The following is a 25,252-nucleotide window of genomic DNA, read 5'->3' as shown; positions in this document are numbered from 1 at the left end:
ATCCAACCCACAACGAACAAACGTTCCGTCTTACCAGACACCCCACGATCTTTTCATAATGCGTTCTTTCAACTCCCTCACCGTCCTCTGCACCATTGCTTTCTCTTTTACCTCTGCTGCACCACTCAGCAGCCGTCAGTCTTCTGCCGTGTCCGGTGTAGTTAACGAAGTTAACGGACTTCTGGGCGAAGTCCCAGGTACCAGCGCCGTTGAAAAACTTCTCGGAGATTTTGGCCTCCGTCAGCTCCCTAACATCGCTGACCCCGAGGCAATCATCAGCGAGGTCACTGGTCTCGTTTCTGATCTCGGTGTCCGTCAGCTCCCTAATATCGCTGACCCTGAGGCGATCATCACCGAAGTAACTGGCCTAGCATCTGGCCTTGGTGTTCGCCAGCCTCCCAACCTCCCCAACCTCGGTGGCCTCACTAACCCTGAGGACATTTTCAAGGATGTCACCGGTGTTGCTTCTGGTCTCGGTGTCCGTCAGCTCCCTAACATCGCTGACCCTGAGGCAATCATCAGCGAGGTCACTGGTCTCGTTTCTGATCTCGGTGTCCGTCAGCTCCCTAACATCGCTGACCCCGAGGCAATCATCAGCGAGGTCACTGGTCTCGTTTCTGATCTCGGTGTCCGTCAGCTCCCTAACATCGCTGACCCCGAGGCAATCATCAGCGAGGTCACTGGTCTCGTTTCTGATCTCGGTGTCCGTCAGCTCCCTAACATCGCTGACCCCGAGGCAATCATCACCGAAGTCACTGGTCTCGTTTCTGACCTCGGTGTCCGTAGCACCCCTGCATCTGTCGCTGTCGTCTTCACTCAAGTTTTCACCACTTTGACCCCTTACGTTGAGAAACTTCGTAAGTTTGTTCCTAGTCTGACGCTTTCGAGACGAGCTGACGATTCTCAGAATTCATCAACGCTCAAAACGCCACCGTCGCTGACATCACCCCTGTCGTTGCTCAAATCAAGACTACTCTCACTGGTGCTGTTACTCAAATTCAGCAACTCAAGGGTCAACCTGCTTCCGTTATTCTGGCTGGCGTCAACGGCGCTACCTCTATTTCTGTCGCTGACCTTGCTAAGATCCTTGCTGCTGACCTCTGCGTATGTTTCTTGTTCTTTCAAGTCTAACGAACATGAATGTTGACTGGGTAAATAGATTCTCTTCACGGCCGTCGGCGCTGTTTTGAAGGTTGTTTCTACTGATGCCCATGCTGCCGTTGCTTCCCTCCTAGTTGAGGTTGCGTGAGTACATTCATAATTCAGATTGTTTTATCTCAGCTGATGTGTTTTCGTGTGTAGCACCGTCATCGGCACTCTCTTGCAAGCTGTCTGTGCTGTCGTCACCGGCCTCGCTGCAGCTGTTTTGCCTCTTCTTACCACCTCGGTCCAGACCGTCATCAAGGACCTTGGTGTCAGCGTTCTTGTTGCCGTTCTTGGCATCACCGCTTAATTTATGTACTTAAGCATTGTGTGTCTCCATTTTCATTGTTTGTTGTCTTTGTTATTTACTAGTCGTTTTGCGATAGATCCCTGTTTGCTATACCCTGCGGATGACTGTGTCATGTCTGTACTAGAGTATCATGGATGTTGACATACCATAGCATTCTATTAACACCACCTTTCTGAACATCCAATTGTGTATCATGTCATGTGTGTTTCTCTTGAGCTCTACGAATTAGGAGGAATATCCCTTGATGTATCTGAAAGCGACATGTAATGGAAATTCAATCAGTTGCAATAGTTATGCAGGCTTGTGTTATGTGACGCAAAGTTGATTAGAATGCATATGGTTCCTTGCGTTTTGTGCGGCGGCATTGACAAAGATTGGCCCGTCACAAGTGCGTATATCGTGCTCGCCAGTATACGATTGTCCGTCTGAGCATCTGCACAGCATATACAGATATTTGCTTTGGGCTATCGTACCGATTTTCAATTAATTATTTACGTAGAATGTTTCTACAGATTTCTAAAACCATTTCGCGATACGGTGCGCCGTTCGCACACCGTAGCCTCAATTCGTGACTCAATTCACCCTTTTTTGTGTATTGAACTGAACAGTTTTTAAAGTTTAATCCTTGCCTTGCGGATATTGTATAATCCGGTTTGTCGGGGAAGCCAAGGAATCTAAGAAGATTGTCAGTATACATGCCATCATGACTCAAAAGATCCAATCAGACTCGGACATGAAACACAAGCTATGGTTAGTTGTATTACCGTTAAGGACGCATAGGATGACTGTTCGATGCGGAAACGGGTTTCGTTGCGGCGTTGAGAGCATATCTGTCTTCTCAGATCAATTGGAAAGACAGGAAGCATCCTAGTCATCAAGACTTAAGTGGGTGAATGAGCGAAGCACGGAAATATGCCAATATCGCACTCACGATACAACGTTATTTGTTATGATTGCAACAGGTTATTCCCCGCACAAAATACCACCGTCGACTATCTTGTTCCCATCATTGCGAAGGTGCGAACGCTGAGCGCTGATTACCATCGATACGCCGAGGTCAAGGCATTTATGCATCGTAATTGACTTTGGTGGTATCGGCGACTATGATGCTGTTTCCGTCCGTGTTATTCCCCGCGAACTCGGGAAAGTGACCCCATCCCCGAAACCATATCTGATCCATGTACGTTTCAGTATTATGGATATTTGTTTCACGTAGTACTCACCGATTTGAGAGTTATACATTTTGCCCGTTCCATTTCCTCGTCCACAGAACTAAATGTCTTCGTATAACTTATTCAACCTCTGTGGAAAGAACACGATCTCCACTTGACTTCCAGGGGAACCTGGCTCTCCCCAAGGTGTGTTGATGGTGCTCGTCTTCAGACATCTCTTGGATTTCGCGACGAGTTTTTCTTCATAGAACACAGGGAGCACCACTTGATAGGTTGCTTGTGACGCAGATTCCACATTAGTTGTGGTAAAAGCATTGATAAGTAGCTCGGTTAAATGCCCATTACTCGCATTGCTATTGTATGCGATATGCCAGCTTGCGAATGTGTGGTATTGCGAGGATGAGGAGGATAGTTTGAGCCAAACATCCTTGGCCATCGCATCAGGAAGGCCTGTGCTCGGCGCCGCCGTGTGAGCTTGCGTTTCTCTATCCACTCTGCGCACTTCTTCCTTATGGGTGATACTCCAGACGATATCAACGAATGTGTATTATTTTCTGGGGTACGCAGGTGTAATCCCATGATAGCCAGTTTCGTTGATATGGCCATCGCAATTTCCACTGAAGCCTAGTATCGTGATCTTGCATTGGCAGTAGTCCATGGTTTCAAAGAAAGATGGACATATCATCGATTTGTCATATGATCATGAGAATGCGATTGGAAGGTGGGTGAATTCGTTGCAGCAATATACCGCCCAACTTGGCCAGGCTCTCGAACGCACCATGAACTTTTACACGCAAATGATCGACATCGACACCTTACTAAGACACCCAAGGACATGATCTTCTGCACGGAAGTCTAAGACTCTCTCGAATGGTAGATACCCCTCGACATCATGATCACTGTGCATGTCAATGGGCCCCGGTTTTTATGGATTCATAGGAAAGTGCCGTTTGATTGTGCGGCCGAGTGCGGTGCACGTTTGTGAGAGAGATTTGCGGGTGGTTGAGAGTTGGACGGAAATATGCTGAAGTATAGCAATATGTGAACAGGTTGTCCAACAGCAATAAACGAGTGGCCTAGAAAGTCCACAAGTAAACATACAGGAATGGGTACTGAACGGGTGCTGTAAAGGTGCCACAACTGCAGTAAGCGTCTAGCCGAATCCTGTAAAGCCCAGAATCGCAAATAAAGAGGCTCCCCTTTGCAGTTGTTATATACTTTCAGCTGTTCGTATTTTGACTGCTCCTTTCATATTTCTTTCATATTCTTGCATATCCACAAATCACCATGCTGGCAGCGACTCGTGCCTCTACCTCGTCTCTTCGAGTCGCCAGTCGGGCTGTTGTCGTTGCAGGTCAGCGTCAGGCTGCCATATCAGCCATCAGAAGGAGAGAAAATGTTTCTGTGAGGTCAATTCAAACTGTTGCACAAACTGACAGAGTAAGTATCATTTTATTCCTGTATTTTTTTTTCGTTGGAAGCCTATATATGTTGTCTATTACATCTAGGACATAATAACTCGACTCCTCTACTCCCTTGGTTCTAAAAGAGAAGTGGAGCGTCACCTACGTATCTTCTCTTCTTCATCACACCCTTCGCAACCCGCCAAATTCGCAGTTATCAAAGTCGGTGGTGCCGTCTTCGATGAATTGGATGAGTTGGCTCTTAGTTTGAGCTTTCTTTACCGAGTTGGCTTGTATCCAGTTGTGCTCCATGGAGCTGGACCACAGATGAACGATATCATCGAGAACGAAGGTGTCGTCCCTGACTATGTTGACGGAATCAGGGTTACCGGTATGTTCTAGCCTCTCGCTTGTTGATTTTATATCCCCTTTTCAACCATATAAAAGATTCGAAAACTCTTCAAATCGCCCGTCGTGTTTTCCTGGAGCAAAACCTAAAACTCGTAGGAGCCCTAGAAAAACTTGGCACTCGTGCTCGTCCCATTACCTCTGGAGTCTTTACTGCAGACTATCTGGACAAGGACAAGTATGGACTTGTGGGCAAGATCACGCGCGTAGATAAGAGGCCCTTGGAGGCTTCCATCCGAGCTGGCGCTCTTCCCATTCTCACCAGTCTTGCCGAGTCGGCGGAAGGTCAGATTCTGAATGTCAACGCTGACATAGCCGCTGGAGAGCTAGCAAAGGAGCTCGAGCCTATGAAGATCGTGTTCCTCAACGACAAGGGTGGCATGTACCATGGTGTCACTGGCCAAAAGTTGGATGTTATTAACTTGGATGAGGCATGTCTTTTCCTATATAGCCTTTTCTCCGGGTCGAGGAACGTGCTAATCCTTGATGTTTTAGGAATATGATCAACTTATGAAAGAACCTTGGGTCAAGTACGGCACCAAACTCAAGTTGCGCGAATTCAAAGAGCTCCTCGATCACCTACCCCGGTCTTCTTCTGTCGCCGTGATCTCCGCCTCCAGTCTTCAACGGGAACTCTTCACCGACAGTGGTGCTGGTACCCTTATCAGGCGAGGATACAAGTTATTCAAGCATGAAAGTATCGATAGCCTCGGTGCTGATCGTCTGCGACAAGTCATCCATGACCGCGACCCCGATGTAGCAGCCGGACAGAGTATTGCTGGTATTCTTAATGATCTTAAAAAGACTCCTTATACAATCTACGGTGATGAGCCTTTGGACGCAGTAGCCATTGTTTCACGCCCAGAGGGTGAAGTGCCTATCATGACCAAACTTCTTCCCTCACGCAGTGGCATACTCAACAGCGTCGTCGATAACGTCTTCAGTGCCATCAAGAAGGATCACCGCCGTCTGTTCTGGACTGCACAGGTGGATGACGAGAACCGTTCGTGGCACTTCGAGCGCGCGGAAGGCAGCTTCACTCGTGCTGGCAAGAGCTTGTTCTGGTATGGCGTAAACGATGTCTCAGAGGTTGAGAGGATTGTGAAAAGCTTTGAGGAGAAGGGCAGGATTGAGCGGTCCTACCTCCCTGTTGGACCCGCAGCTGCTCGTGCTGGAGGTGCCAGTGGCGCAAGGTCTTACTCCACACTTGCGCGAAGGACTGTGCCTTCTGGAACTCGCGGTTATGCCACTTCTGCGACCCGTGGTTATGCTACAGCTGCCACGCCACCGCCAGCCTCCACTGAACGAAAGAGGTTGGCATTGATCGGTGCTCGTGGGTTTACGGGACAGGCCCTGACAAGCCTCGTTTCCAACCACCCTTACCTTGATATCACCCACGTTTCATCCAGGCAACTTGCTGGCTACTCTCTGCAAGGCTACTCTAAAGAGCCTATAACTTACTCGAATCTATCTCCTGAAGATGTCGAGCGAATGGAGAAAGATGGCGAGGTTGATGCGTGGGTTATGGCACTCCCAAATGGTGTCTGCAAGCCATTTGTAGATGCTATTGACCGTGGTGCGAAGGAGCGCAAGTCTGGTGCTACCAGTGTAATCGTAGATCTAGGTGCAGACTACCGTTTCGAGAACGATTGGACGTACGGGTTGCCTGGTGAGGGGTCTTTCCAAGCTGTATCATAAAAGGCTTCGTAATTGAAATAAATGTTTTTGTACCCGTTCCTGCTTGATTTTCAGAGCTCTATGGTCGTGATGTCGTTCGCACTTCGAAAAGGATATCGAATCCTGGGTGCTATTCCACTTCCTCCCAGCTGTTGATTGCACCTCTCCTAAAGTACCTCAAGCGTGACGCTTGGCCTACCGTCTTTGGCGCATCTGGATATAGTGGCGCGGGGACCATTCCTGGGATCAATGATCCGGATGGTAGACCTACTACTGTCCCTAAAGTAACTTCCGAGAGCCTCGGTGGTGGGATCCGACCGTACGCACTCACAGATCATATCCACGAGCGCGAAGCTGGTAGACATTTATCGAACCTGTTGAGCGACCCTTCAAATCCGATGAAGCTGGCCTTTATTCCCGTCGTCTCTCCATGGTTTAGCGGCATTATATCCACTCTTTCGATGCCACTGAGTGAAAAGGTGGCCGCGCGTGATATCAAGCAGTTGTATGAGGAGAAGTATACTGGTGAAAAACTGATTCAAGTGAAGCAGGAGGTACCTGGGTTGCAGGACATCGAGAACAAGCATGGGTGGACGGTTGGTGGGTTCCAGGTCCACAGCGAGGGCGACCGGGCTGTAGTTGTAGTAAGTTGTATATTCAATTTACAAAGAGAGTTTACTGACGCGTGGCATGTAGGGTGGTCTTGACAACCTTCTCAAGGGTGCTGCCACTCAATGTCTCCAAGTGCGTATGAGACTTTTTCTCAGGATAAGCTATCAACTGACTGTCTTACCGCAGAACTTAAACCTTGCGCTTGGGTACGACGAATACGCAGGAATTCCCACTGATTAAACTGGAAGCTGTTATTCCGATTTCAGACTGATAGATCTGTATCTTGTATCATGATTACATCTTAGGAGTATATGGGGAGAAGCGAAATTGAAGACATCTCTAGCCGTAATGAGGAGTGGTTTCAATTCTTGCTTGATCCTTGATCCGTGCACTTCTGTACAAGAGCCTCAGTGCTGAGTTAGCGCTGAAGGGGTCACATTGATTGACAGCCTCGCGGTTGTCAGTGTTAACGTTGCTGCCGCCATCAGCGCTGAACAAAGAGCGCCATGTTGACGACAGTAAGCGCCCAGGGCACGACTTTTTGCCACCAAAAATGGATATGTTGTATATCCGGTCTTGTTGAAGACCTGGGATTTCCAGCCATACCCTCCCAGACCCGGCGGCGATGTCGAACAGTAATCGAGAATACTACCAATCCGCACTCTACCAGATTCATGATGGTGACTCTGTTCCAGCCCCCATAGTGCGGCCCGATGCGGATACCATGTACAGAGAGCGTCCGGTACCGAGCGTGAGTGGTCTGCAGTCTGCAGCTGTTGCATTCAAATAAATGGGCTGCATCGTTTGATATCTTGCGTATTATACAGGTCCCACCCCCCGCTGCATTAAAACCAAGGGAGGAAGAGCTTTTTGTCATTGATAAATACGGAGAACGGAAGCCCAATGCAGAGTTTTTGAAACAGCATTTCTTGCGGGAAGGTCGACTGACAGAGGCCCAAGCTTTGTTCATCCTGGTACAAGCAACCGCCCTTCTTTCTTCTGAGGCGAACCTAGTGGCAGTAGAAAGCCCTGTTGTCAGTATGTGCTTTCGCCCTGTGTGTTGTCAACGTCGGATAAACTAGGTGTTCATAGTATGTGGTGATATCCATGGCCAGTACGTGAGTAAATCAGAAACAGCCAGTTGGAAAAAGAAAACTGATATCTGTGCTGCTTTGGAAACCAGTATGACCTTATGAAATTATTTGAGATTGGTGGAAACCTGTACGAAAACTCTTATCTGTTTCTGGGAGACTACGTCGACCGTGGCTCCTTCGGAATTGAAGTGAGTGAACGCGCTAATGCTAATTGTTTTCGACTCTCATCATTATTGATAGTGTCTGCTGTATCTATACGCTCTCAAGCTCCAATTCCCCACTAGAATAACTCTGTTAAGGGGAAACCACGAATGTCGCCATCTCACGGAATATTTTACTTTTAAGCGTGAATGTAAGTCTTTTCCACCTGCTTCCAAGTGTCAACCATTCACGCAACTAATATCATGGATAGGTCTACATAAATATTCTCCAGCTGTATACGATGCTTGTATCCAGTCTTTCTGTGCCTTGCCAGTCGCTGCTCTGGTAGATAACCGTTTCTTCTGCGTACATGGTGGAATCTCCCCAGAGCTGATGACTCTGCAAGATCTACGTAACGTTTGTTGTCGTTTTTAGTGTTCACGCTAGTTCTGATGCTCAGCGTGATTCACAGATTGATCGCTTCCAAGAGCCGGGTTCAAGTGGATTGTTATGCGACTTGCTCTGGTCTGATCCTGTCGCAAATTTTGGGCACGAACAAAAACCTTCGTCTTATGGCCCTCCGATACCCCCTGGTACGATGTTTGAACATAATGCGACTCGTGGATGCTCCTATAATTACACGTCAGTAGACCATCTAATCCCTAGTTCATAAGACTGATAAATCTAATACAGTTACGAAGCTGCCTGTAAGTTTCTGGAGCGTAACGGTTTACTCGGTATTATCCGAGGTCATGAAGCCAAAGATGCTGGGTATGGCATTGCGATGAGCTTTATGGTCCTCTCGTGTTCACAAAAAAACCTGATTGGTCTTTATTAGATATACCATGTACCGCGAGACGCCCACCAAAAAATTTCCATCGGTTATTACTGTATTTTCTGCACCCAATTATCTAGATGCCTATCATAATCGAGGGGCCATTATCAAGTACGCCAACAAAAATATCACCATTCGGCAATATAATTCGAGTTCGCACCCATATTGGCTACCCAATTTCATGGATGCGTTCACATGGAGTTTACCCTTTGTTGGTGCCAAGAGTGAGTGAACTTTCCTCTTCATCGGTGTACCACACCCTACAGCTGAATCTTGGGCTTCTAGTTACGGAGATGCTTCTTGCGATCCTCAGCACCTGCAGTCCCGAGGAATTAGAAGAGTCACAGGTAGATGAAGATGAAGATGATACCCGAACGCTTGCAGATCTCGCGTTGACGCCGGGAGAAATTGCCCAGAGGAGGCAGGAGATCAAGAACAAGATTCTCGCTGTTGGGAGGATGCAGAGGGTATTCCAGGTGCTGCGGTACGTGTCATCCTTTCTATCACCGCCCACCCATTCTCATACTATAACAGAGAGGAAGCTGAGAACTCTTCTGAGCTGAGCGCTTTGGCTGCCGAAGAAGGAGACCTTGGCGCACGATTGGGCCCGGAGAGACTTTCTGTGCAAGGAACAAACTACATCCGGAACTTTGATGACGCGTTCGTTATTTTTTTTTTCGTGTCATATGCTTGCCACACCTCTAACAATAACACGGCGTTCATGTTCATACGCAGTCGTCGATCGGATCTTCTCAACGAACGCCTGCCTACGTTCCAGCCTGAAGGCATGCAGAATTTCCCCGTTATTCCAGCGCCGAGTATGCGGAGACGTGGGAGCGGGGATATAGACGGGATGACCATGGAGGAGTTGATTCGCAAGGCGCTTAATGAGGAAGATGGAAAAGCTACCGTGGTGGAACGGCTGGCGGAACGAATTGCGCGGGGACGGAAGGTTGCAGGCAGGCCTTCTACGCTGAAGCGGTTCGAGACTGCTTGATAGTGGGATGTAGGTGTAAGGAAAAGGATGGAGCCACAATTTTTTTTGTTTTTGATACCAGATACTCTTCCACCATGTATACATCTTATATTGTACTGCCTACATGTCCTATCAGGAGCTGTGAAACAAAAATGGACTAATCATGAAATGTTGTCTGTATACCCGTCTGACCAGAACTTGGGGCTCCAAGTTCAATGATTCATTGGCTGCGATGTCAGCATTTGTGGTTTTAGTGAATGGAAGGGCGAGAGGAATGGAGGAGATATGACGTTGATAGAATGGATTTGATAACGACACGCTAATGAACATCGGGAATGGGATACAGGCTTTGATATTACCGATAACATGCCAACACCACATTTCATACTGCAATAGTATAGGATCGTACGTCAAACACGCTTTATAGTACACTGTCGGGACAAAAGGAGAGCGATGGCGGCCAAGCCCGAGTGCGAGTGATAAACGTGGCGATATTATGTCCATAAGTACTTTAGATCACACTAACAGCACGACGTTAGTAGAGTGGATCTTAGAAGTCATCAGGGACAGTACCTTCAAGGTAGTCAGCAGCGAGAAGTCTGGGGAAGGGAGCCGACATAAGACGCGTTGACATGCTGTATGACTAACGAAACCTACAATTCTAATGCCACCTCAGGTGGAACTCGCTCCGTGAATTCATTCACCGAAACTTCTTCCTTGGGTCCCATACCTTCATGGTATGCTTTGAAAGCCATGTACTCACAAACTTTCTCGATAATCACGCCACTGCATCGTTCAAACAGACAAACCTCTAAACAGCTGCGTGGAAAACATAAGTAAAGAGAAGCTTACCGTTCGTTGATTGGGCAAGTATTAGCCAAGGCTTCTCTGAAGCTACCTGTGGAGATGTTGTTTTCCCCTCTGCGGATATGAAACGCAATTGACAAACTCACTGTCGACACTAAGCATGTTCTTCAATGTCCCACTGGTCCAGGCTACCTTCCGCTTCACCAAGAATGAGAACCCATCCGTGCTTGTGATTCGTACCCAATCGTCGCCTCGGTCGCCAGAGTCCTGTTATCACCTCGTCGGGTTAGGATGAAGTTTTGGTGCAAGTTCGAATGTTTGCCGTACACGCATTTCAACGTCGCCGGTCATTTTGGGCTTCTAGAGCTTCTTGATGCTTGGATTGTAACAACAAGTCTTGTCTTTTTTCTGTCTCCCTCGTTAAATGAGCTAATGAAATAATATAACAGGATAAGATTGAAACCCTTGAAAAGTCAGTCACAAAAAATATTATCGTAACAAGTGAGCATCGGTACATGGTGGCGTGGAAACTTAATAGCCGAATAGCGATATGAGCTGGGAATGTGGGCCGGCGCCTCCGTCGAAGTGAGACGGTGCTGACAGTGTGACGGTGACTGCCAACCTGAGTGTAACCAGCCAACGATCCTTTCATCTTTCTGCTTGTGATATCACACCTCTCGATTCTCATAGAGTTACCGCATGTCTTTACCCAAGGTGAGTGCGTACTATGTAGCTATCAGGAAAAGTAGCAGCGAACTGAGTTGGTTCTTATCTAGCGAATCATCAAGGTGCGCCTGCACTGAGATTACTTTGAAAGGATCTAAGTTTGCGACTTCTTTCACTCTTGATATCGTTCAATTCATCCAGGAAACCGAGAGACTCGTAGCAGATCCTGCCCCTGGCATCACGGCAGCGCCGCATGATGACAATCTGCGATACTTTGATGTGACCATCCAAGGTCCTGACGGGAGTCCGTTCCAGCGTGAGTTATTCTACCAGGTTCCTAGTTGATTCACGGAATGGCTTATTGGATCATCCAGAGGGCGTCTTTAAGCTTGAACTTTTTTTGCCGGAGGAATACCCAATGAGTCCCCCGAAAGTGAGGTTTCTAACAAAGATATACCACCCAAACATCGGTAAGAAAAGCATTAGCTATAAGTGGCGGTGGATATCACGAATCAGTCTTTTTATGTGAAATAGATAAGCTTGGTCGAATTTGTCTGGACATCCTGAAAGGTGAGCCTTGGGAGCCAGTCTTCAGGCAACATGTTCCTTGACGAGTCTGGTTCTTTAGACAAATGGTCGCCTGCGTTGCAGATCCGGACGGTCTTGCTCTCCGTACAGGCACTACTGAGTGCTCCGAACCCAGACGATCCTCTTGCTACGGATGTTGCAAAGCATTATAAAGAAGACGAAAAAGATGCGCAAAGAGTGAGCCGAGAGTGGACGGAGAAATACGCGTCTCAATGAAGCGACGGGTCGTGTCTGTATGGAGGCATTATTAAGAAGGGTAACGGTGTTGTAAGCTGAGCGCTGGAGGCGACGAGGCGCATCACGGGTATTGTACTGCACAACATGTGACTCTAACCATTTTGTTTTCTTATCATTGTCTTGGAAGTACTATTCTGCGATTTCACATTGCTGAGACGTAGACACGGCTCAGGTGCCAAATGCCGTCAATGTGCACTATGGGGCAAGCGTATTTGTAAATTGTATAATGCAAGCGCAGGATTGGCAGGTAGATGGGCTCGGTGGGGAGGCCAGAGTGTTACCAAGAATGATACCGGCGTTTATTCTAGTATTATACACGCAACCGAAAGCTGGAGAACGAGATCGGACGACCCAGACCAGACCAGGGCATCAGTTACGTAAAGCACCGCCTAGAACCTGATTTTGAATCTGCGTTCTCAGAATACATGATGGCCAGTCTGCCTTGTGGTACTTATGTCCTTGCTTGACCCTCTCCAGTAGCTCTCTAATTCTGACACCCCCGACCTTTCCCAGGTTTGAGGGTTTCATTTCCCTCGCCCCCCTCTGCACAAACTTATCTTTTCATTTCAGGTCTTCTCTTCCCTGCACCACGCAATACCCTTTTCTCTTTCATAGGTTACTGCCCTGGCTTTTATTCAAAGGGCTCCCTTAGCCAATACGGCATATTTCACGCCGATCAGCCACTCTACACACCGCGTCACCAATTTTGTACACCGCAAAAGACCATCGAACGTCGTCTGAGCTGTCCCCAAGCATGCTGGTACTAAACGCTGATATTCTCCACGTCCTTATCGCCGAGTTGCTGTCCAACGACGATACCGAAGTGCGTTCTTCGCTGTCGACTTTGTCCAGGACCTCTCGCGTTATTCGGGATTCCTGTCTGCCTTACCTCTTCGCAGAGGTCAAATGGCCTCACCAGGAAATGTACGACGATATATCAGGACTTCACTTTTTCCCAGAGACTCTCTGGTCGTACTTTAGGTAGAGTCTCCCATGACATAGCTCGATTCGAGGATGCGCTTTGCTCAACGTTTTCTTCTTCACCAGGATCGTGCATTTGGATTGGCCAGACGAGTGGTCTGAGCCAATCCGTTTGCGATGGGGTGCATACGATAAAGAGGGCAACTATACACCTTACCACCTGGAGAAGCTAATTTCTGCCATCCCACATATGTCCAGATTGCAACAATTTTCCATGAGCTGCCCTTTCACACCTCCACCCTCGATATTCGGTGCTCTCGGACGGTGTCCAACTCTTACCACTTTTAGGGTCTGGGAGACTCCGCTAGATATAGGGATGATACTCCTGCAACCTGGTTCAGTCCAAAGAGTAACGTTGAGCCCCGTAGATCAAGCCCTGCGGATAGGCGATGGCCCAATCAACCCGGCTTTCACGGAAGTCATATACTACATGCGCGACTGGAGAAGAAAGTACCGTACGCAACTGACTGACAGAAGGAGCAAGGAGGTTTTTGCTTGTGCTGGATTTCTCAGGCACCACTCATCTAATCTCACGCAGTTGGAGCTATCAGGAGACCTATGTTCTTTTGCGACATTGGCAGCGAATGATTGGCCGAACCTGCGAACGTTTATCCTTACCGGCCATCCGCCCAAGTCTCAGACGTTTTTCCATGCTGAATGTAGAAAGGTCACTCCTGGTCTGTTGAGCGTTCTGGATCGGATGAATAAATTGCAAGATCTACGCCTGTTATTCGCTCAGATGAAATCTGAGAAATTCGACTTGTTGACAGATGAGGCTACCCCAAACGAGGCTGCTTTATCAAAGTTGGCGACTCTACACAGCTTCGCTGCGTCCAATGCATGTAAACTCGATGGTATCCTAAGCCATATGTCCTCTTTGTCAAGACTTGCAATATTGGCCATAGTCGACCTTCCTCGTTGGCCTATCGCTCCCACTCAGGCGGAGGTAGAAGGATTGTTGGGAGACTTGGCCGGAAGTGGTAGCCGTCTCACACAGCTCCGGCTCATTGTAGAGGACAAGCTTACGCCTGCGCTTTGTTACATGATATCCACCCAATGCCCTCATCTTGAAACCTTGGAGATAGAGCGATGTGGATATCACGATGGGAAATCAATTTCTACATGGGTGGGTGTTTATTTGCAAACCTCGTCTCAGTAGTATATTCTACTGATATGGTGTTTGGTGCCTCTGCCATAGCAAGAGTTCGCTGAAAGCCTGTCCCGACTATCTCGGCTGCGGAGTCTGCGGATTTGTATGCAATTCCCGGAATATGACGAAATGGATGACTTTGAGCCTTGGCATATGGTCAGGGAGGAATGTGCGACGTTTTTTGCAAAGGAGCTGAAGTCGTTGAAGAGGGTGGGGTTCGAGTACAGGAAACGTGCCGGTACTCACCGGTACCAGGATGCGTGGCTTGAGTACGATATCGTGCGGAACGATCGAGATGGAACAGAAAAGTTGTTCCAGCTGGCACCTACGTGGTATCCTTTTCCTGATGCATGGGAGCCAAGTCCCCTGAACGCTTTGTCCTTCTAACGGTGCAGAGATAGGAGATCGAGTCTATTTTTCTTTCGTTTTATATGGCGGCTGCTGTCTAGACACACGGGCACACTACACCTAGTGGTATGCATGATCCTCGGGTGGAGTATTGTGACAGACAGCTGTACTACACACGCCTACAAGTCTGTTCGGTCGCCTTTTTTGCCTCTCATTACTGTAAATTGTACTCGCACTGTACCCACACTGTATTCACCTTGTTGTAGTTGATCTATGAATGCCTAGCCCAGTCAAGTCTGGTGTTTTACTGCAGTGAGGACAGTGGACGGACCGGCGTTCGGGGATCGGGTACAGAAGGAGACATATTTGGAAGTTACGTAAGATCATGTGGGGTATCTGTGGCTGAGAGGGCAGCCGGAGTGGCCACTGGCGTGACTGGCCATTCTTTACACGAGTAACAGGTCTCGCCAGTATTCTTTCTTTCACGTCCTTTAGACCCTCAGATGGCCTCCAATGGCCCCCCTCAGCTCCATCTCTCCGTCTCTTCAAATGGCACGTCCTTCAAGCGCACCTTTGAGCAATATGGGTTCGACCTAGATAGCCCTCCAGCGAATGGTGACCCTGCAGGTAACGTCAGTGGCAGCGGCGGCGGTCGTAGCGTACAGCCTGGTTCTAGCACCGATGGTGGCGAGAGAAACAAAAGGGCGAGGAGCACGAGTAGCTCGACGAGCAGCAATAGCTCTACCAGCTTTGGGTCCTCTGAGTACGAGACCGCCGAGTCCAGTAGTTCTACGAGCTTCTCTGGCGGTGATCACGACATTCCATCAGCCTTGCCCCGTAGCCGCTCAGTAACGCTCGCTCGTCCTTCTCCTGCGGCCCCATCACACTCCCACCAGACCAACCACATGGTCCTAGAACCCCGGCGAGAGGTTGTCATGGACGTTGTGCCCCCTTTGTCTCTAGAGGCCCAGCGCTCACTGTCACCCGTCACACATTCATTGCCTTCCACTGAAGAAGGTTACAGGCGAAGTATGGAGCGATACAATGAATTCGATAGTCATATCTCTGCTCTCAGGCGTTCCCATTCTCGTACACCCTCCACAGCTCCTACACCACCTCCTACACTGCCCCCCATGACCTTTTCTCTGCCTGATGAAGACGCCATCACAGAAGCATCATCTCATTCTTGGTTTTCTTCTTCTACAATACCTTCATCTCATTCACTTCGTTCTGATGCAAGAGACTCGACTCATTCTTCCACACAGACTAGAGAGTCATTCGACCATGTTTCTCCACCTATCGATTTCTATGAACCGCCACATCTATCTACTGTGTTTGAACCTGAAGGTGAGTAACGATTGAATGTATGCCATACTTTTCGAGAGCGATCAAATATATCTTTCTGTAGGCCCTTCATCTCGTACAGACTCTTCTTCTTCCGATTCGAATCCCAACTCTTCCATTGAAGCCTTATACTTCCATCTTCCCACCTATCTACCTTATCCAACCTACCACCCTCCTTCTAGGGCACTTTCACCAATCGACACATACACTGACGAACCAGACAGCCACGTGCTTCCCTCTAGTCCTGTCGTCGACAGACTCGTCGGCCGTTACACAAGCGCGCCTTCCGCCACTTCTCGGCAGGCTACCAGCACGTCTGAGATTCGTGGGGACGCTACCGACGAACATAGTTTAAGAGACAGTGCGAGAGAGATTATGGACAGGTTTAGGTTGAGCCGCTCCTCGCAGAGGCGATCTCACAACCCTGCTGCCGTGCTTCAAGAGCTGCTCCGTCGGGGGCCAGGGGCCCCTGATAGCTCTGATTCTGATGAAGCTCCTCGGCGGTCTTTCACCGATCGCGTCCCTCGGACCAATCATCCATCATCTTACCACGATGCACTGGCCCGTCGTCAAGCACAGTTTGAGAGGCACTCTTATGAGCAGCAAAGAACAGGTTATATTTATTCGTTTACATGTCAACATCCGGATATATGCTCACTCGGTTATCGATTTCTAGGTTCAACACATGTACCCAGCCAAGCCAGTCATCAAAGTCCTGTTTTCGATTGTCAGTGAACATCTTTGACAGCCTGAAGGAAGTAACTAAATATTATGTAGCCGATCCGAGCGAGGCACGAAGCATATTTGGCGCCGGTCTTTCTTCTAGACCAGAACTACCATCGACGACGTCCACTGAAATGCCCCAGCACGCTCCACGAGGCTCCTTCCGCTCTCGGTTGTATACGAGCTCCACACCACCTTCGAATACTTTGATGTCAGAGTCTGCGGCCGAGAGAAGGCGGACTAGCGCGCGTGAACAGTTGCTGTCACGTCTGTCTGGTCTGGCTGGGGCTCTTTCGAGCTTGGAGCATGATGAAGAACTGGGATCTCGCCCCTCGAGGTCAACGTTTACATCGTCTTCTGAGCCTCGTGAAGTAGAGCTACCTTCGTATCGAAGCCGAAGTCCACGCGGGAACACAACCCGAGATGAGTCCAACCTGTTATCTCACATGGCAAGGAATACAGCATTTTTTGCTCAACCTGAGGAGCCGACAGGCATGCCTGAGACCAGTCCATATCGTCGTACCTCTGGATCGAATGCCAGGAACGACAATGAGCATGATAATGGTCTCATGTTCTCTTTGCTTGGACACGAGCGCTCATATTCCAATAGAACGAGTGAACGAGGGCATATGCCTGTCATCCCAGATAGCACTGATTGGAGAAGACCTCGGAGGGAGAGGGATTTTGGTGGCCTGGCGTCCAATCAGCATCCCTCAGCATCTCCTTCTGGCCCCTTGAGCATTCGTTACCCACGTCACCCGATCTTCTCGGATGATCTCATGGACGCCTCTTCACCGACCAGCACTCAGAATAGCTCGAACGTGGCAGGCGATGTCGATATGCTGCATGGAGACCAATTTTCCCCAGACACATCTCTTCAATCTGAAGTTCGTAGTAGAAATCCTTTGTATCGTTATACACCACCACCTTCTAGCTCTCGTGAGACGCGAATGCACGCTTCGTTGGCCTTGCCAGTAGTGCCAGGTCGTACGGTACCTAGTGATGGATATTCGTTCCCATATGGCAATATTGACCTGGAGGCTTATGAAGAAGGGCCTTTCAGGGATTCAATACAGAGGATGGTCCAGCTCGAGCAGATGAGACGGCGCCCATTAACGCTTGATGAAGAACTTTCTTCAGAAACGACTCCTGAGCTTTCACCATTCACTGATCCCCGCCCGGCACATGCAGAGTATCGTCGTAGACCGACCCCGTCTGTGAGTGCTTGCAATTCTTTCTTAAGGTTTTCAATAACCAATTTGCCTTGTATCTTTGATAGCCCATCGTTCCCTTGAGCGTTCCCTTGAATAGCGAGCGTAGACGAGGAATCAGGCAAGTCAAAGAATCTTTTCTTTCCTTCTCATTGCGAACCAATTACGTGATAGTAGTCTAACCTATTGTATAGGAGAAACCCATCTTCTGAGACTGCGAATAATTCGCCTGCGCCATTCACATTTGCTTCGCGACCTTCATGGGGTAGCATACCTAATGCCAGAGAAGAAGCGCCTACAGTACATCATCATCATCCAACCCATTCTCACAACTCGAGTGGCAATGGACAAAGTCGCCCTTCATCACCCTTTCGTAGTCAAGGTCCCGTCATACCGCAAATGGAAGAGTTTGATCTACGGGCAATGTCATCTTTCACGCAACATCTTGATCGCGACAGGTCTCGCAGGAATGTTGCGAGTGAGACGCAAAGGATGGACTCTTTCGGGTCTCGAAATGAATATGGACGACTTTTCGGCGGCCCCAACCGAATGCATTTTGATACTGCCTCTAATCCTCGTCCAAGCACAGGAGCTCCTGTCGATCCTCCACATGCTAGGACAAGCAATACTTTCATTCCCAACGAGGATGTCTCTCGTGAAGGACCAAGGGCTGAACAAGGAGATCGTCATTCACGTAGTCCCATCCAAGGACTCCGGTTTGCTCTAGAGATGTTTCGTGAAGACGGTTTTTCCAGATCGCGGCCGCGCCCACCTCCTGACCGTTTTGACATGGACTGGGACCTACCAGAAATTCCGACGTTGAGCTGGGCTGAGACGGCTAACGAGAGCAGTGGTCCTGGGTTCTCTCCGCAACAAAGACATCGGGCGGCTATGCACAGTTTAAGAGCTCGGTTGAGTCTACCTCCTGCATCGAGAGCGCCAGCTTCGGGTGCAAACCGGCCTCAGCCTGGAGGGACTAGTTTTACAAACCGCTTGGCTCGCGCGTCTTCGCGCAGTCCGCCGCCTCATCGGCATGAAAGGGATCGATCATCGATGGAGGAAAGGCATGCTAGAATTAGAGCTATGCGGCGGGGAATGCAGTTGCAGAGGAGCACGGAGACTCCTCCGTGGGGTTCGAGGTTTGGCCGTCCTTTGGGGGATTATATGGTTTGGCATTTCTGTTTGCTTTCATGTGAGTAGGTACTGATGATGTCGTGTTCGTTAGCCGGACGAGGATTTCGACTCCTCCTACGAGAGTCTGCTTTCTCTTGCTGCGACGTTGGGCGAAGTCAAGTCTAAGGCTACACCAGATGACGTGATTGCATCTCTACCCACTGCTCCATACAAGGAATGGGCAACTGAGGAAAGTGATCAGCGGTGTCCAATCTGTCTTGACGATGTATGTTCTAACCACACATGATTCTCGTACGTTTTATATCTGATCTTGCAATTCAGTATCTGCCATCAGACCCTGTCCTCAAGCTCTTGGAATGTTCTCACTGGCTTCACAAAGGTTGTCTGGAGGTAAATCGCTGTTGGCTAGCGCTCATAAACAATAGCTCAATTCCATCTATCTAGACTTGGCTTCATAACGCGAATACCTGTCCTGTCTGTCGTAAAAAGGTCAAACCATCCCGTCGCGGCCAATGTGATGGTAGCCCAGGTGGACCAAGTAGAAATCGTCGAAGAGATAGCGATGATTCAGAAGATCGCGGGCCCAACAGGGGCCCAAGTGTCTTTGGGACGTTGGGAACATATCCCCCTGGCCCTCCCCCGTGGAGAATGTGGTGAACAAAAGTGGCCGTGATCAGTTGTACTATGTGTAAGATGATTTACTTTTGACTTTGAGAATGATTTGTTGGCTTGTATCAATATAAGTGTCTTGACATTTAGTTTTTGCGCACCTCACGTACTACAGTTGAAGTTACTATATTATATATTGATGATATTTGTTACAATAAGTGAGTGTTGACGCATAAGTAGACGGTGCCGGTGGTAAGCATGACAATAAGGTTTGTCCGTGTAACACCCTACAATCTTATCTCAATCATATTTCTGCATAGTTTCCTCCAGAGCATCCATGTCAAAAGATATATCTCCAAAACTAGAATCGGCTTCTGTGAAAGGCGAGGGAGAACGGTCGTGTGGTTCGGCAACAGAGTCTGACTGTGTCGTGACGGTCGCTGATCGCTGAACTGGAGTTAGATCGGGAGTAGGCAGTGACGCTAGACTATCGTCAAATTCACATGTCTTTCTTTTGTGAGTTCTCGTATTTTCTGGAGTTGAAGATGATGAAGTTGTAACGGTATTATGAGTGATGTTAGCAACAGAAGGTTTCTTCGCCAGTGGTGGTTTGAAGCCCTTCTGTCTGTAGGGTATATTTTGAGAGGCGCTAAATGCAGAGACGGGGGTACTGTTGACAGCCCTGCGCATGCCGAGGACAGGTGGACGGAAAGAACGTTGGCTCATTTGAGAGGACGGCATTTGGGTATTTCGTGGAGCTTCTTGAGACAGCGTTGGATGAAGCCGAGGGGAAGCCGGAGGGGAACGCTGTGAAGGGTATGGCTGTGAAGGCGCTTGGCGCTTTTGAGGAGGAAGAGAGGGAGCTACGGTTTGACCTCTGCCACCCGAAGCAGGAGACGAAAGACGAGAGCGCGTTTCGGGACGAAGTGCATCACGATTCTCTGAGGCGGAGGAGCTTGAGTGATCTTTGGCTGCCTTCGAGTGCACAGGTGCTGCTAAGGATGAGGGCTCTGAATCCTTTGGTATCTGCTCTGAATCTACATGTATATCGATTGCAACTGGAGCATCAACGTCCATGGCCAATTCATTCTTATTCCGCATCTCGCATGTCGGTGTGTCCAGATTTGGCAAACTCCAACGACCAGTAGCTGGTATTTTGCCCTTGTTCTCTGGAGCAGTCTGCACGCAACTCATTGAATGATTGCTCCTGACGTTACGTCTAGAAGTTATGTCTGTCAACCCTGGCTTCTGCAACGGTTGTTGTTGTCGAGCAGAACGCTGTCTTTTCAGACGCTCGTTTTCATCAATACGGCCGGATACGGTCTTGATGAGGTCCAGAAAGTGAGCTGTGTGTCCCTGAATGGAAGGGGAGAGCGGAGTGGCAGGTGAAGATAGCCGCGAAGAATTGGAAGGGCGTCTGCGAGCCATGCTAGAACGCGGTCGTGAAGAGGAAGACCCCGATGTGCTAGAACGAAGGTCTGACGTGGCATCGTATTTCCCAAGTTCTGAAACTTCAGATTCGATGCGCAGCGAAGATGATGTGCTGCTTCGGGGTGCTAACGAAAACGAGAAGATGCTATTCAGCATCCCAGAAGGCAATGACAAGTTGATAGTACCCACGTAGATACACGGAGGTCTCTGCAGCCTTCATGAGAGCTTGAAGAGCAGGGTTTTGTGGCTCTGAGCTTTGCCATCTGACGATATCTGCATCTATGGACACGGTGCTGGCAGACGCACGAGCAACCCACTGCGAACCAGTGAGAGGCAACGTCGTTCCATCGTCCATGCTGTAGTCAAGGTCCATTGGCTATGGCTCATCCAAGGAAAGTGTACAGGTGGCCTTATAAATGTCGGCGAGTACTATTTTTGTGGTCAAAGCGAGCTCTTTGTCTCGTGTGGATGTGGTTTTACCGTTAGCAAGATGGTCCACAATACGATAAGCCAATCCACGCCAGTCCTATTTACATCCAACGTTAGTACGGTGAAAGAAAGGCTGAGAAGGTGTTTGCAGCGACTCACAAGAAATACTCAGAAATTAGTACTGACCTTGACCGGGATGGGCGCTGTCGCGTGTGTGACGCTGGATTCACGCTTGTCACAATGGGTCACATTGACAGTTCACGCACGTGATCATGATATCACGCTGAAATTGCACCCACCAAGGCCCGAAACAACACCGGTGACTACCATACAACTTGAACATTATATATAACAGCTTGGATACTGCTTGATTACTTGCATGGTCTTGTTTCAGGCTGATATTCCATCCCACAACGTACTGAAGAGCCCATCATAACATACGTTTCTTCCTGGAGGACTTCGCGCATCATGCTCCCCCCGAACGACCTTTCCCTCATCGAAGGAAATACCTCCTTAGATTTCAAACAAGTCTTATTCAGATCACTGGACGAGAGGAGAAATAAAGCAATTTCACCAAAAGGCTTTGAGCGGGAGATAACATCGAGGCTAACTTGGAAAGAGGTATCCCTCGTTAGAAAGGCTGAAGAACCAGAAAAGTTGGAGGGAAGGGTAGTTATGGAGATCATCGTTGAAGAAGGTATGGCCAACTTGCCTCCGAGTCTGCATCAACTTTGAACGAAATTTGTCATTCTTCAGACATGCTCAATGCTGCTGATAATCTACACGGAGGTTGTTCTGGACTCCTCGTAGACAAGTATGTTGTTCCACCGACCCTCCATCATAATTTATCATGACATCCTCCGCACCGTGACAGCTGTTCCACGATGGCTAACGTTGTTTTGGGGCAAGCGATGGGTGAAGAGGCCAAGCTCGGAGTTTCACTGTCTATCAATATCATGTATCATTCTCCAGCTGCATTGTGCGTCGCTAAGCCCCGTCTTGATGGTATCTCTTTCGTTGTCTTTGAAACATTCATACTTTCATTTCCAGGGGTGATAAGTTGCGTATCGTTAGTACTACCCTGACAATGGGTGCCCGAGCCATGTCGTCTCGCTGTGAGGTGGGCTAATGTTACACGTCCTATGTGTGTTGTCAAACGCTAAGCAATTGAACAGATATGGAACGATACTCGACATCGTTTGGTAGTATCTGGTGTGCATAGCAAAATGGCGGGATCACCACCGAAGGGAGCTCCAATCATGGCGAAACTATGAGTTTGCCCGCGATTGATGTGGCACTTGCTATCTGCTCTCATTCTAGCGTGTGACAGACTGTCTGTTCCTAGTATGAGTATTGGACCTATACATTTGCCTGTGAGTTATATCATATTTGACGTAGTCTAACACCATTTATTGAACGCGGTATTTGTTGTGTTCCATTTCTACCTTACATTGTATGTATGCATTTGAGTTCTGTAGTATGTCATCATGTAACGATTAGAGAAGAAGATCCGGTGTTACCTCCCCTCCCTTCTTTACCCTTCTGTTTCTTTGGCTGCCCAGGACCTCTCTTTTTGTTCCTCTTAGATCTTCTCTCCTCCTCAGGGGCTGTAGACCATTTCTTCTTGCTATACCAAGCCTGGTATCTTCCCCATGCCGTTGAAACGATGCCGTCTATCAAATAGTCCAATAACATCGGCCATTTTTCCTTGCCATATGTCGTCTCTGCACAGCGATTTGATACAAGTTTTTAGTACAGTAAATATCCCTACTCTCAATTTGCTTTTGCCAGCCCACCATCATGCAGTTGAACCACAATCTTATGGAAATACAACATGGCCAAAAGTGTTGTGTGATACATGTGACCGATCTTCATTGAGAATCCTGAGTTTTTTTCACTGTGGCAGGATAACTGTGGCATTGAATTTCTTGCCAGCATGTGTGCGACCATCTGCATCTTCTGGACAAAACCAATTACCATTATCTCAGCTCACATGGCGCCATTTCTCCTCGCCAGAATCATAACGAGATTTAATCATATAGCACAACAAGAGAAAGTTGAAAACAAACCGTTGTTCTACTGCTCACTTGAGCCTGTGAATCCTTGCACCCTGGGGCAAAAATTGATTACATGATGAGAATTGTTATGCTGTGCTTCCTTTCTATATGTCATCGCAAAATATGTCATCATTAGGATCCCCAAATGATTCTTGGCTGTCAGATTCATCACTGCCATTGAGCTGCTCATCATTTTGGGCACGGTCATATCTGTACCGGAAGACAGAACTCCGGCAGTTTCAAAGGAGTTATGCTCTGGACCCAAAACCCCTGAACCATTGGTATGTTCAGGATTACATTCCTCGTGGTCTGCCGGTTGGCATAACTCTACGCTCCATTCCCATATGGTACTCCGGTTGTCCACTCTGATACTCCTGCACCGGACTTCTAGTCCGCCATATATTTCTCCTTGCACATGATAATTGTCCGCATGGAACTCAGTACCTACATTACGAGTGACTCCTTACAAACTCTTGCTCCCCCAACAGTATATAAGCTGTAACTCCTGTACTCCATTCCTGCAGTTCAAATATCAACTAGATTCCCTTGCTTTTTTACCAATCCTTTTCTAACAACCTTTCCAATCCTTCTCTGAAGGATCTTTACTCTGCTCCTTTTCATCCTCTACTTCTCCTCCGTCTATTTCCAACGAGTTAGGGACCAAGGTCCATGGAAGGATCTAGCACACGAGCTAAGCCAATTCCCCATCCCGTCCTCCGTACTCTGCTACTCTGAAGAGGCCACGGTTCTGACAGATACTCACAAAGAGAACACAACTTATGGCATTCTGGACATGCATTTTGTCCCAACCCTCTTTGTTTGTGTGGTATTCTACATAAACATATATATACAGACCGTACTTGTACAATTCTGTTCCCGCTGAGGTATGTTCATCAGGAAAAACACTTCAGCTATATAGCAGAATCAATACTATATATGCTATTATAGCTCTAATAGTACTATATAGCAGAGGCATTACTTGTTAGAAAATGCGAGTTGACAAAGACAAGTGTTGTATGAAGGGAAAATATGGTGCAGGGCATTATACTAGGAAAGTGTAGTAGTTAGATGGCCCGTGCGTTTTGATGGGCAAATTTTCTCCTTAGTTATACTTCCGTTTACCCTTTTTAAACCTTCATAGCAACAGTTGCCCACCTCAGAGCTTTGCCCATGAAGTCTGAGGTGAGGATGTTATACTATCTTAGTTTTGGTTATATGCTTACTCTATACCTAGTATTTGGTTTATATTAGGTATGCAAATATATTCTCAGAGCTTTGCCCACAAAGTCTGAGTATTTGGTTTATATTAGATCTCTTTGAGGTTATGAGCCCTGCAAGTGAGACAATGTACCCAGAAAAAGACACCCTTGGGGTGCCAAAGCTTGAGCTGGATAGCTCAAACTGGTTGATGTACAAAACCTGCCTTGAATGGGCCCTTGCTGACCAAAACTGCGTCGAGCACATCCATGGCACAGCAAAAAGGCCGGTACCAGTATCCCAGACCACTAGCCAGACTGCTGGCCAGGCCACAGTGATAACATCTCCTCCTGCAGCAGTCAGCAAGGTCGATCAAGAAGCACTTGATGCCTGGTTGAAAAAGGAGCACCGCATGAGAGACATATTAGATCACACCATACCTGATTCAACACTGCAAAGGATCCTAAACAAACCCACCATCACCAACATGTGGGCCATGATCTGCCAAGAAAATGAGAACAAAACAGAGTTAGTTCAGTCTGAGCTAAGAAAGGTTGTTGAACCTACAC

General features: G+C 48.1%; 12 protein-coding genes across 12 annotated transcripts; 9 read left to right on the top strand and 3 right to left on the bottom strand.

Annotated features, from left to right (window-relative positions):
- On the top strand, positions 1 to 1,800 carry SERLADRAFT_401013 (uncharacterized protein; the record flags this gene model as incomplete). The annotated part of the gene is made up of 6 exons (XM_007323198.1): positions 1 to 358; positions 752 to 857; positions 908 to 1,104; positions 1,160 to 1,245; positions 1,303 to 1,471; positions 1,530 to 1,800. The coding sequence occupies 5 exons, from the start codon at positions 59 to 61 to the stop codon at positions 1,451 to 1,453; spliced, it is 840 nt and encodes a 279-aa protein (XP_007323260.1).
- Positions 1,801 to 1,903: 103 nt separating this feature from the next.
- On the top strand, positions 1,904 to 2,425 carry SERLADRAFT_478186 (uncharacterized protein; the record flags this gene model as incomplete). The annotated part of the gene is made up of 2 exons (XM_007323197.1): positions 1,904 to 2,333; positions 2,385 to 2,425. One exon carries the CDS (start codon positions 2,157 to 2,159, stop codon positions 2,322 to 2,324), a length of 168 nt encoding a protein of 55 aa, XP_007323259.1.
- Positions 2,426 to 2,503: 78 nt separating this feature from the next.
- Positions 2,504 to 3,114, bottom strand: SERLADRAFT_453152 (uncharacterized protein; the record flags this gene model as incomplete). The annotated part of the gene is made up of 2 exons (XM_007323196.1): positions 2,504 to 2,624; positions 2,677 to 3,114. The coding sequence occupies one exon, from the start codon at positions 3,059 to 3,061 to the stop codon at positions 2,726 to 2,728; it is 336 nt and encodes a 111-aa protein (XP_007323258.1).
- Positions 3,115 to 3,230: 116 nt separating this feature from the next.
- On the top strand, positions 3,231 to 3,671 carry SERLADRAFT_401009 (uncharacterized protein; the record flags this gene model as incomplete). Its single annotated transcript, XM_007323195.1, has 1 exon — positions 3,231 to 3,671. The coding sequence occupies one exon, from the start codon at positions 3,282 to 3,284 to the stop codon at positions 3,462 to 3,464; it is 183 nt and encodes a 60-aa protein (XP_007323257.1).
- Positions 3,672 to 3,828: 157 nt separating this feature from the next.
- SERLADRAFT_478181 (uncharacterized protein) lies at positions 3,829 to 7,369 on the top strand (the record flags this gene model as incomplete). The annotated part of the gene is made up of 7 exons (XM_007323194.1): positions 3,829 to 4,065; positions 4,134 to 4,419; positions 4,476 to 4,867; positions 4,932 to 6,105; positions 6,189 to 6,757; positions 6,810 to 6,857; positions 6,912 to 7,369. 7 exons carry the CDS (start codon positions 3,913 to 3,915, stop codon positions 6,963 to 6,965), a joined length of 2,676 nt encoding a protein of 891 aa, XP_007323256.1.
- On the top strand, positions 7,351 to 9,792 carry SERLADRAFT_442649 (uncharacterized protein; the record flags this gene model as incomplete). The annotated part of the gene is made up of 11 exons (XM_007323193.1): positions 7,351 to 7,476; positions 7,553 to 7,763; positions 7,818 to 7,843; positions 7,909 to 8,007; positions 8,060 to 8,171; positions 8,232 to 8,377; positions 8,433 to 8,602; positions 8,654 to 8,731; positions 8,799 to 9,019; positions 9,081 to 9,279; positions 9,330 to 9,792. The coding sequence occupies 11 exons, from the start codon at positions 7,351 to 7,353 to the stop codon at positions 9,790 to 9,792; spliced, it is 1,851 nt and encodes a 616-aa protein (XP_007323255.1).
- Positions 9,793 to 10,047: 255 nt separating this feature from the next.
- Positions 10,048 to 11,091, bottom strand: SERLADRAFT_418126 (uncharacterized protein; the record flags this gene model as incomplete). Its single annotated transcript, XM_007323192.1, has 6 exons — positions 10,048 to 10,292; positions 10,345 to 10,370; positions 10,429 to 10,557; positions 10,624 to 10,669; positions 10,725 to 10,845; positions 10,906 to 11,091. 6 exons carry the CDS (start codon positions 10,927 to 10,929, stop codon positions 10,288 to 10,290), a joined length of 351 nt encoding a protein of 116 aa, XP_007323254.1.
- Positions 11,092 to 11,170: 79 nt separating this feature from the next.
- SERLADRAFT_400991 (uncharacterized protein) lies at positions 11,171 to 12,314 on the top strand (the record flags this gene model as incomplete). Its single annotated transcript, XM_007323191.1, has 6 exons — positions 11,171 to 11,292; positions 11,318 to 11,321; positions 11,438 to 11,560; positions 11,619 to 11,714; positions 11,779 to 11,814; positions 11,873 to 12,314. The coding sequence occupies 6 exons, from the start codon at positions 11,278 to 11,280 to the stop codon at positions 12,046 to 12,048; spliced, it is 450 nt and encodes a 149-aa protein (XP_007323253.1).
- Positions 12,315 to 12,679: 365 nt separating this feature from the next.
- SERLADRAFT_478159 (uncharacterized protein) lies at positions 12,680 to 14,858 on the top strand (the record flags this gene model as incomplete). The annotated part of the gene is made up of 4 exons (XM_007323190.1): positions 12,680 to 13,050; positions 13,117 to 13,647; positions 13,672 to 14,176; positions 14,249 to 14,858. The coding sequence occupies 4 exons, from the start codon at positions 12,824 to 12,826 to the stop codon at positions 14,585 to 14,587; spliced, it is 1,602 nt and encodes a 533-aa protein (XP_007323252.1).
- Positions 14,859 to 17,637: 2,779 nt separating this feature from the next.
- SERLADRAFT_478154 (uncharacterized protein) lies at positions 17,638 to 19,784 on the top strand (the record flags this gene model as incomplete). Its single annotated transcript, XM_007323189.1, has 6 exons — positions 17,638 to 17,832; positions 17,895 to 17,947; positions 18,021 to 18,993; positions 19,052 to 19,225; positions 19,282 to 19,350; positions 19,405 to 19,784. The coding sequence occupies 6 exons, from the start codon at positions 17,695 to 17,697 to the stop codon at positions 19,615 to 19,617; spliced, it is 1,620 nt and encodes a 539-aa protein (XP_007323251.1).
- SERLADRAFT_453142 (uncharacterized protein) lies at positions 19,753 to 21,622 on the bottom strand (the record flags this gene model as incomplete). The annotated part of the gene is made up of 4 exons (XM_007323188.1): positions 19,753 to 20,500; positions 20,528 to 21,125; positions 21,190 to 21,526; positions 21,589 to 21,622. The coding sequence occupies 3 exons, from the start codon at positions 21,371 to 21,373 to the stop codon at positions 19,870 to 19,872; spliced, it is 1,413 nt and encodes a 470-aa protein (XP_007323250.1).
- Positions 21,623 to 21,736: 114 nt separating this feature from the next.
- Positions 21,737 to 23,265, top strand: SERLADRAFT_478147 (uncharacterized protein; the record flags this gene model as incomplete). The annotated part of the gene is made up of 6 exons (XM_007323187.1): positions 21,737 to 22,126; positions 22,186 to 22,243; positions 22,304 to 22,408; positions 22,480 to 22,549; positions 22,605 to 22,802; positions 22,908 to 23,265. 5 exons carry the CDS (start codon positions 21,898 to 21,900, stop codon positions 22,701 to 22,703), a joined length of 561 nt encoding a protein of 186 aa, XP_007323249.1.
- Between the last annotated feature and the right edge of the window lie 1,987 nt (positions 23,266 to 25,252).

The sequence above is a fragment of the Serpula lacrymans genome (genome assembly GCF_000218685.1).
Source record: "Serpula lacrymans var. lacrymans S7.9 unplaced genomic scaffold SERLAscaffold_15, whole genome shotgun sequence".
Taxonomy (NCBI): domain Eukaryota; kingdom Fungi; phylum Basidiomycota; class Agaricomycetes; order Boletales; family Serpulaceae; genus Serpula; species Serpula lacrymans.
This window is presented reverse-complemented; position numbering and strand designations above follow the sequence as displayed.